This window comes from Amborella trichopoda, chromosome 13 (genome assembly GCF_054954075.1).
Source record: "Amborella trichopoda isolate Santa Cruz 75 chromosome 13, AtrichopodaSantaCruz75HAP2 v2.0, whole genome shotgun sequence".
Taxonomy (NCBI): domain Eukaryota; kingdom Viridiplantae; phylum Streptophyta; class Magnoliopsida; order Amborellales; family Amborellaceae; genus Amborella; species Amborella trichopoda.
The window spans coordinates 47,558,776-47,569,733 of NC_142348.1; the positions used below are offsets into that span (position 1 = coordinate 47,558,776).

At 37.1% G+C, this 10,958-nt stretch overlaps 1 protein-coding gene across 1 annotated transcript; it reads right to left on the reverse strand.

Moving 5' to 3' along the window:
- Positions 1-809: 809 nt before the first annotated feature.
- On the reverse strand, positions 810-2,356 carry LOC18447089 (jasmonate-induced oxygenase 2). Its single transcript, XM_006857189.4, has 3 exons — positions 1,809-2,356; positions 1,405-1,729; positions 810-1,317 (listed from the first exon to the last, which is right to left on the reverse strand). Exons 1-3 carry the CDS (start codon positions 2,147-2,149, stop codon positions 1,207-1,209), a joined length of 777 nt encoding a protein of 258 aa, XP_006857251.3. The 5' UTR covers positions 2,150-2,356; the 3' UTR covers positions 810-1,206.
- Positions 2,357-10,958: the final 8,602 nt, after the last annotated feature.

Here is a 10,958-nt window from a genome sequence, read left to right on the forward strand (position 1 = left end):
CTTAATTTTTGTTTTAGTGAATGGGGTAGTATGTGAGTTGTTTTGGGGATGTAGTTGGTTTTAATATTTGGCAACTGATTAAGTTGGTTTTAGAAAGATAAATGTTAATTAGGTTTAGTTAGGATAAAAATTACTTAATATGGTTTGATGAGGGGGAGACATGACTTTTGAGGTGGTTTGATAAAAGTTTATATAAGGTTGCAATCTAAAAATGTAGAATCAAAATCTACCGGAAATATTGTTTTAATGTTGAAAAAACCCTCTAATCAATCATCTCGACATCGAGATGCATGAATATGAAAAAGAAAAGTTTTTGAGTCCCGGAAATGGAAAATCTTGCAACACATTATCTAGACCGTCAATTTTCAAGATTTTCATATATTTATAGATCTACTTGATTTTAACCATTTTTAGAATTTATAATTTACCAATTAGATATGAAAATTGAATTTAAGATAATACGAAGAATTCTTTACAACAAAATTACATATTATGATAAAATTTTAAGGTGTGCCTTAATTGGATTGTTTACGGTTGCAACCTTATAGAAATCACACCTTTTTTGAATTATTTATTTTCTATCTTCTAAGTGTATTTAGAGGGAAGATCTCATTTCTTTATAAGTAGAGAATTGATGATTCAGTAAAGAGTTGATCTCATGAAAAAATATTAAAAGAGAGTATATTCTCCCACCTTTTATTATTTTTATTTATTGTAATTATTTCTTCCACCATGATAAACTAATTCCTCAACACACAAATGAGAGAGAGAGAGTTTTGTTCCTCACAAAGTACTGCGGACTGGAAGTGTAATCGGAAAGCTCATTTATTGCCACCCAAACTCATTTCTCAATATCCAGATTACGCGTACACAATACAGGAGTGACACAGCAATAAGAGACATAAGCACAACATTAAGAGACATAATGACAACATTAAGAGAGAGAAAGAAGTCTCAAGTCTTTAAAGAAAATTTTAAGAGATGAGGGAAAAACTAGGGTGGCTTGAGGTGAAAAGATTTAAGCAGCAACAGTAGCAGTGGTAGCAGCAGTGGGAGTTTGAGTAGTAGTCTTCTTGAAGGTGTGAATGGTGACAATGTCATTCTCACTCGCCAATTTCACGCAGTTGCTGAGCCTCCTCACCCTATAAAACTTGCCATAGTTGAAGTCTCGTACTTGGCTGGGTTCTGCTCGTTAAGAAGCTCAGGCTACGGCTCCACAGTCTCCTTGATGGCTGACACAAACGCCAGCGCTACTGAATACATCTCCTTCACCGCCACCCTGTTCTCTACACTCTTGTACAGCCCGTTCGTGTACCGCTGTTAGAGTGAGAAACAAATATTATTATGAGTATTTAGAGAGAGAAGCAAATATGATATCTTGATTGATACAATAACAATATATACCTCCCTGAGGTCACCAATCTGGATAGTAAAGGAGTGGGGAATGGACTTGGCCTTGATCCACTCATTGTCCTGGCCCCTGATCTCGAGCCCACTGAGCTGGCCCTGGGACAGCAGAGTGAGAGCACTGACATTGGCGTGCCACCCCTTTCCCAGCGCCATGTCAGGGGCAGGGCATGGCTCATAGTGGTTAACCCTGTTAATAGTTGCATGGTCCGCGAACATGGGCATGAGCCTATCCGCAGGTAAACTCAAGCTCAGGGCCGTCAGCTCCAATATCTCAAACGATAATTTAGCCAACCGTACCCCGTACTCATCCAGCAATTCCCTGTTCAAAACCAAATAATCATTGGGTTAGAGAGAGAAAGAGAGTTAGAGAGAAAGAGAGAGAAAGTTGTAAGTCTTACTGGAAGCCCGGTGGGCAGGCGGGCCCGTGGTTGTGCAACTGCATAATCTTGGTATCCTCCAGTTCATGCGTTACAGGCACCTCGATCTTATCTTTGAGCAAGTAGTTGTATATCTCGACCCAATCCCTCACATTGTTGGTGAAATCATTGCTATTGTAACTGACGGGGTGAGTCAAGTCGAGCTGCACCTTCATCTTCTCCTCCAATGGTTGGTGAAAGAAGAGTTTCAGATTCTCTGTCACTGTCTCCGTCGGCTCTTTGGGGATACAGTGGTTGATGCTGTGGCAGAAGCCCGAGTCTCTGAAAGCTGCGCCCACTTCTTTGGCGAGCTTAGCCTTCATGGCGGGGTCGACTTTTCGGCTGAGAGGGGAGTGAAATCAATCACCGGGGTGTTCTCGCCCACCGAAACAGAACCGGGCTTGACCCCGTACTGCTCCAGTTGGATGTAAGAGGGGTCGACCGCGGCACTCAGCCTGATCGATTGGTGATGATTTCTGGGTGGGCTTACTGCTACACCCCTCTCTCTGATAGCACAGCGAAAATGGGTTGGTCTTCCTGGGGATTGAGAGCCAGAATTTATGGAGGGGGGAGGGAGCAAATATGTAGATAGAAAAAGGTGAAATATATAAAGGAAATACATAGAAATGAGAAAATTATTTAAGGTTGTAGCCCTAATAAACCATCGCATCAGGCAAGAAATCGAGGGACGGAGCATGTTTGCACGCCAGGATTTCAGACAGAATGTGAAAGGACCGGTGGTAGCACCCTACGCCCTAAGACCACCCTTAGCTAGCTCCTAATTTACTTGAAAATTGGGGAGACCACCCCTAGCTAGCTCCTAATTTACGTGAAAAATGGGGTAGGGCTTATCTTCCCTGAATTACCCAAAAAAATATTTAAAGATAAAAAAGATGAACGGCTTGGGGGCTGGGCCAAGTCATGGGACTGGCACAAATCCCATTTACCTACAAGTTATGTCCAAGCTAAATTTTATAGGGGAAAATGTTATGGGTGCTGTTTGTGTAAGATCGAGTTTCTAAAAATTAAAAGTAATGCAAACTTTTAAATAGTATCGATGAATGTGATTTCATTACTAAAATTTTTTGTGATAGCTTTAAAATTTATTTTTATTTTTAATTATTAAATTTAAAGCTTCAAAAATAGTGTAGATCGAACAGATCTATGAAACCTTGAAAATATAGAAAATTGAAAGTCATTACAAAATGAATTATTTCTAAAACTTGAAATTCACTTTTTTCCATATCCATGCATCTTGAGGTCGAGATGGTCAATTTGAGGATATTTGGCATCAAAACAACATCTACTAGTGAAATGTTTGAGGTGGTCTTAATTTGAATGTTTAGAGCCTCACTCTTATATAGACGTTTTTCAAAGTTATTTAGGACATGTGAACTCTTTCAAAACAAGTAGAGCCTCACCTCAAAACTAAGGGTGGCAATGGACTCAGATCTGACCCAATCTAGGACCCAAATAGTTTTTTCCAAAAGAAGATTTGAGGAAAGGCTTTACTTTCCTTCCGTAAAGCCTTGGCCTTGTAGAAACTACATCCATAAATAAGGGTCATATTATTTTTCTAGTAGACAAAATTTATATAAGTTGGTCAACTTATACGTAGATGTGCCTCCTCTCTCCGTTTTCTATTTTTGGGAATATACGAAATAGTTACATTCACTTTTTTAAAAAATAATTCTCAACCATCTATTTTGATCCTTTTTGGGAGCACCATTTTTTTTATATGTTCAAGGGATGCAAATATTGCATTGAATACGCTTTTTTTTTCCTAAAAAAATTAATTATCAAGTAGATTAAGAGTTAGCTTTTTGAATGTGTTAGTAGGGTGGTATGGTGGTAGGAATGAAAACTACAACGTAGTGACTAGGGTATGTGTTGCTACCACCATGGCCCCAACACCGTTCCCACTGGTAAGGGCCTGCCTTTTCCACTGAGTTACTTAAAAAAAAAGCTTGATTATCGATATTTTTGTGTTCCAAAAAGAATTTGACCAGGACATCGACAATATAGCCCTTCACCCAAAGTTAAGGGTTAGGGAATTTGAACAAAAAATTGAAAGTAATATCTTGAAAAAATGAAAAGAAATTTATATTTGGGACAACTCTTTTGCATCTATGATTAAATTAAAAAAAAATAACAAAAAAGATATCGAAACAAATAACATTGACGTGTTATGAAATTTTACCATCTATACCAATGTATTCAAATTCTTTTCGCTTCGACTGAATAGGCCGAAGCCTTCAGTTTTTAAGCATAAACCGAAGCGAAGAAAAATGTGGTGCTCCTGTTTCGGTCAGATTAGATTTGGTGCTATCTAAAATCACCCACATAAAGAAATCCCATATTTTGTAAGATTGATTGAGATTGATCTATATTATGTGGGATTGAGATATTCCCATATTATGTCGAATTGATATATTCTCATATTTTTTGGGATTGAGTTTATATTGATAAATTTTCTTAAAAAAATAGAAATCCAAAAAGATTAGGACTCTTAAATCTATCTCCTGGTTTTGAGATGTACGTAAGAACTATAGGAAGTTTTTTATTTAGTATGGAATCCTAATCTTATATATGGGATGAAAGTGCAGAGAATTTGAGTGCCCTATTTTGGTTACCATATGGGAATAATGGTTCATCTGGAGATAAAGGGAGCTAGAGTCTCCTGTAAATAAGATGCAATTTCCTGTTAGAGAAAATAAAACTTCGTTTGGAGATTTCCTCTTAGAGAGAATAAAGCTTCATTTGGAAAGAAACATTGTGATGATGCCTCTTTTATACTCTCGAAGATTGAAAGGCTTTGTCACACCCCAAGAATTTACAGTACTGTTATTCTTGAGATGTGACAGACAAAACATATATACATCTATTGATAGGACAAATTTACAGTGGCGAGGTCTTACAAAGTAAATAAAGAAAGCTAGTACAACAACAGTATCTTCCAAGGTTGATCTTGACTATCACTCAAAATGAATCCGCAGTTATCCTGAAAAAAATGTTCACCATAGTTTGATGAGTTTGGCTACTCAGTAAGTGATCATCATAATCCTAAAAATAATCATGATTGAAAGATATAAATATTTTCCAAAATGAGATCTATTAACGGAAATGCATCAACAGTTTTACTTTCAATAAATGCATAATTAAGTATAATCCGAGTAATTGAAATGCTTATAACACTTTTAACGGCAGTACATAATTCAAAGGATTTCACAAAATACCCTACTGGCGTCCCAAGTAGGTCACATATATACCCCATCAGCGTCCTGATGGGTCCACTTAATCCCTATCGACGTCTCAGATAGGTCCACTTAATCCCTGCAGGTCCACTTATACCTCACCGGCGTACCGGATGAGTCCACTTAAACCCTACCGGCGTCCCAGATAGGTCCACTTATACCTCACCGGCGAACCGGATGAGTCCACTTGCATACTTAAATTATTTCTAAATCTCTTTAAACATTCGAAAGCAGCAATATCATGTACTCAACATATCACTGAAACCATTAATATGAATTTCACTTAAACCATTAATAACAGTCACTCTCTATAACATTTCAAAAATAACCAATCAAATATTTTGGGCTCAAATTTAGAAAGGTAGCAGTTTGTAATGGCATTCTAGCATAATTGCCAATTTAATATGTATAGAAAAACTCTTATAAAAATTCAAGAATACGGAATTATCACAATTTATGGAATATCAATTCACAAATAAACATTTCACAATAATACTATAATCAATTGCAAAAATGTCAATTTTTAAATAATAAGGCAGTCATTTGCACATGAATTTTACAATGTCTAAATATTCAAATCAGTAGAAAGAAATATCACAATTTTACTAAAAGAAGAAATATCACATTTATTTCTAACAATAGACAAGAAAAATAAATAAATTTATTTTTCTAATTTACAGCATTCAAAATTTCTAACATAGATAAAATATCACAATTTTTATTAAAAACATTATTTTTCAAGATAATGAGGTCACGTGCGCATAAAATTTATCGCGCCTAAAATTCATGATAATAAGCATAAATAATTATTTTATTTTATTTTTAAAAAGAATGGATTATTTTTCGAGACAATGAGGTCACTTACACACAAAACTGATAAAATAAAGATCCTAGACGGAAATATCACTATTTATTAAAAATAGACTGTTTTTCAGAAAGACGATGTCACTTACCCACAATTATTTGAGAGGGAGCTTCCGATAAAAATTTTCGGTTCGAGAGAGAAGTTCACTGTGTTTCGACCAGAGAGAGATCTCAAAGTTTTGTTTTAGGGTGGGAGTGCTCACATCCCCTATTTAAATTCTTATAACGTATTATTATATTATTTTCTTACGCTCTACCTCATACCTGAGGTGTCGCGTTAAAAGTAAACGTTTATCGTACGAAAACCACGTCTGCTAAAGGACGCTGCCAGCTGCAAGCAGCAGGAGGCAAAAGCGGGGAAAGGAAAAAAGTAAAGGCAAAGCAAAAGTTAATTCAAAACAAAAGTTTTTGAAAACAGTGATGGTCCCCAAGGACCATCATACTCAAACAGAACATCACCTATTTATAAACATATTTTCTCTTTTTTTTTATTTTTTTTTTTTTTTGAAATTTTAGGATTGTTACATTCTTCCCTCCTTAAAGAAATTTAGTCCTCTAAATTTGTGTACCTGATTACTGAAAAAGTTAGGGGTATTTTTCTCTGATTTCGTTTTCTCGTTCCCAAGTTGACTCTTCTCTTGAATGGTACTGTCATAATACACGGACTAAAGGAATCTCCTTGTTACGCAACACTTGCACCCTTCTATCCAGTATCAAAATTGGCTGCTCAATGAAGGATAGGTCCTTCCTGATCGGTAAAGGTTCATATTTTAAGATATGGGACGGGTCGGGCTGATATTTTCGTAGTGAAGATACATGAAAGACATTATGGACATTTGCCAATTCGGGTGGTTAGGCAAGTCTATAAGCGACACCTCCGATTCTTTCCAGGATTTCAAATGGTCTGATGTAACGTGGGCTCAACTTTCCTTTCTTGCCGAATCTCATAATGCCCTTTATTGGTGAGATTTTTAGGAAAACTCAATCACCTTCCTCAAATTCAAGATCTCTCCTTCGGTTATCGACATAACTCTTTTGCCGACACTGAGCTGTCCTGAGCCTTTCACGAATTAATGTTATTTTATCTGTGGTTATCTGGACAATTTCTGGCCCCAAAAGCTTTCTTTCACCAACCTCGTCCCAACATATGGGTGACCTGCATTTTCTTCCATACAGGGCTTCATATGGTGCCATTTGAATACTGGCTTGGAAGCTATTATTATAAGCAAACTCAATCAGGGGTAAATGGTCATCCCAGCTTCCTGTAAGGTCAATAACACAGGCCCTCAGCATATCTTCCAAGGTTTGGATGGTCCTCTCCGATTGTCCATCAATTTGGGGGTGAAAGGCAGTACTAAAGGTGAGTCTCGTCCCCATGGCTGACTGTAGTCTAGCCCAAAATTTAGAAGTAAACCGAGTATCCCTGTCCGATACAATACTGACAGGAACTCCATGCAACCGCACTATTTCCTTAATGTACAACTGAGCCAGTCGATCCAAAGTGTACGTCGTGCGAATCGGTAGAAAGTGGGCAGCTTTGGTTAACCGGTCCACAATGACCCAAATGTTATCATGTTTTGAATTTGTTTTAGGCAAGCCAGAGACAAAATCCATAGAGATGTGCTCCCATTTCCATTCTGGCACTGGTAAAGGCTGCAACAACCCAGCGGGCCTTTGATGTTCAGCTTTTACTTGCTGGCATGTTAAGCATTTAGACACAAATAGTGCTACCTCTTTTTTCATATTATTCCACCAAAAGGTTTTCTTCAGGTCCTGATGCATTTTAATACTTCCGGGATGTATCGTATAACGAGAATGATGTGCTTCTTCTAAGATAGCTTTCTTTACACTCTCATCATTCGGGACACAAACCCGGCCTTTGAATCTTAACAAATCCTCACTACATATAGAGAATTCATCTCTCTTTCCTTGCTTCACCTCTTCTATAATTGTTATAAGCTGAGGGTCTTTCTTTTGTGCCAATCGAATCTGTTGGCCTTAATGTTGGCAATCATACTTACCACACCATTAATGGATGGAGTTGGATGCCAATCCACTATTTCCTCTAATAATCGCATTTCTTGGATCATTAGATGAGCTAAGACTCCTGTAGATTTTCTACTTAGAGCATCGGCCACAACGTTAGCTTTTCCTGAATGATAATGGATTGTACAATCATAATCTTTTAAGAAATCCATCCATCTTATCTGCCGCATATTTAAATCCTTCTGAGAGAAAAGGTATTTCAAACTCTTATGATCCGTGTATATTACGAATTGCTCACCATATAGATAATGCCTCCATATTTTCAAAGCGAATACTATTGCAGCTAGCTCCAAATCATGAATTGGATATTTTTTCTCATATTCTTTCAACTGTCTGGATGCATATGGCACTACTTTCCCATATTGCATTAATACACAGCCCAAACCTTTATGTGAAGCATCACTATAAATCACAAATCCCCCCCTCCCCTCAGGAATAGTTAAAATAGGTGCTGAAGTTAATCGAACTTTTAGTTCTTGAAAACTCTCCTCACATTCACTAGTCCACTCAAATTTGACATTTTTCTGTGTCAATCGACTCAATGGGATTGCGATTCGAGAAAATCCTTCTACAAATTTTCTGTAATATCCTGCCAATCCCAAAAAGCTTCGAACTTCAGTCACATTACTTGGTTGTTTCCAATTAACAACGGCTTCAACCTTTGAAGGATCAACTGATAGACCTTCCTTTAATATGACATGTCCTAAAAATGTCACTTGTTCAAGCCAAAATTCATATTTACTAAGTTTGGCATACAATTTATTTTCTCTTAATATTTGCAATACCATTCTTACATGCTGCTCATGTTCCTTCTAATTCTTGGAATAAATTAAAATATCATCGATGAATACCACAATAAATTTATCCAAAAAGGGCCTAAAGATTCAATTCATCAAATCCATAAATGCAGCCGGTGCATTAGTTAATCCAAAAGGCATAACTAAAAATTCATAATGGCCATACCTTGTTCTGAAAGCTGTCTTGAGTATATCTTCACCTTTAATCTTAAGCTGATGGTATCCAGATCTAAGATCAATTTTTTAAAACACTTGTGATCCTTGTAATTGATCAAATAAATCATCAATCCTAGGTAATGGATACTTATTTTTCACTGTCACTTGGTTCAACTGTCTATAATCAATACACAATCTCATAGTCCCATCTCTCTTTTTGACAAACAGTACTGGAGCACCCCAAGGTGACACACTGGGCCTGATAAAACCTTTATCTAATAATTCTTCCAATTGTTGTTTCAGTTCTTTAAGTTCTGCAGGAGCCATTCTGTAAGGTGCCTTAGAAATTGGTGCTACCCCTGGCAATAATTCAATGGAGAATTCAATTTCCCTGTCAGGCGGTAATCCTGGCAATTCTTCAGAAAAAACGTCGGGAAATTCTCGGATAACCGAAGTGGTATCCAAATTTATTTCTTCCTTCCTATCTTCTTTGATATAGGCAAGAAAGCCTTGACACCCTTTTCGAAGGAGGCGATTAGCTCGAATACAAGAGATTAAATATGATGGGGAGTCTTCTTTGACACCATTGAAGTAAAATACTGGTTGATTCGGAATACTAAAGGTAACAATTTTCTTATAACAATCAATACTTGCATGGTATGCAGAGAGCCAATCCATGCTTAAGATTACATCAAAATCTTGAATTTCCAGGAGTATTAAATCAACCAACAGTTCCTTTTCTTCTATCTTTATTACACATGATTTGTACATTATATTGGTGTTAATTGAATCTCCCATCGGTGTGGCTACCTCTAAAATGTATTCTAATTGTTCTGGTTCTACCTTTAAGTGACATGCAAAGTGTTGTGACACAAATGAATGAGTAGATCCAGGATCAATCAAAACATGAGCTACTTTTTGGAAGATAGTAAGAGTACCTTGGATCACTGATTTTGAGGCCTGAGCGTCTTGCTCGGTAATCGCAAATACTCTTCCCTTCATCTGAGGCTTCGGAGCTATCTCTCCCTGCTTTGGAAGCTGTTGTGTCTGTAAGCTAGGACATTGTTTAATCTGGCGTCCCAATTTTCCACATTTAAAACAGGTTCCGGTATTCCAATAACAAGGGCTTGATCCATAATTTTTCCCATATTTTCTACATGGTTCTATTGGGTTTTGAAATGGCGAAGGCCTTGGCTTCTTGTTTGGCCTTTCAAACTGTTGTCGATTAGATGATGTAGGTCTAACATGACTGTTCTGATTTTTTATCTTTTGGTAATCTTCAAAATCTTTTTCGACAATTTGGGCACGATCCACTATTTCAGCATAAGTTCTTAATTTCAAGACTGATATTCTGCTTCTAATAGCTGGCCTGAGACCCCTTTCAAATTTCTTCACCTTTCTTGCCTCATTATTAATCATATGCGGTGCAAACCTGGCCAATTCAGTAAACTTGGCCTCGTACTGTGCTACTGTCTTATTTCCTTGGATTAATTCTTGAAATTCCATTTCTTTTTGGTCTCGAATAAAATCTGGGAAATACTTTTCATTAAATGCCTCTAGAAATACTTCCCAGGTCAAGGTTTTATTTTCTTTGACCAATACTCCTTTTGCCATTCGCCACCAGTGTTGTGCCTCACCTTCTAACATAAAAACTACCAAGGAAGTCAAGGTTTTATTTTCTTTGACCAATACTCCTTTTGCCATTCGCCACCAGTGTTGTGCCTCACCTTCTAACATAAAAACTGCCAAGGCCACCTTCCTATCATCAGGACATTCCATAACCTCGAATATTTTTTCCAATTGCATAATCCATACCTCGGCTTCCAGTGGGTTTACAGCACCCTTAAAAGAAGGTGGGTTTAATTTTTTAAATTGTTCGATATTGCTCCCACCATTTCCTGTAACTAACTGCTTGGGTGGATTGTTGTTTTCCATCTGATGTTGCATTAAAGCAACCATATTTTCCAAGGCTTTGTGAATTCCTTCCATATTGGCTTCAGCTATTCTGGATCTTG

Excerpts from the sequence above, each read along its gene's own strand:
- LOC18447089 (XM_006857189.4), bottom strand. The coding sequence starts at position 2,149 with ATGAAGGCTAAGCTCGCCAAAGAAGTGGGCGCAGCTTTCAGAGACTCG. Across the intron at positions 1,730-1,808 it reads GCCTGCCCACCGGGCTTCCA|GGAATTGCTGGATGAGTACG; the intron begins GTAAGACTTACA and ends GGTTTTGAACAG. Across the intron at positions 1,318-1,404 it reads AGATTGGTGACCTCAGGGAG|CGGTACACGAACGGGCTGTA; the intron begins GTATATATTGTT and ends TCACTCTAACAG.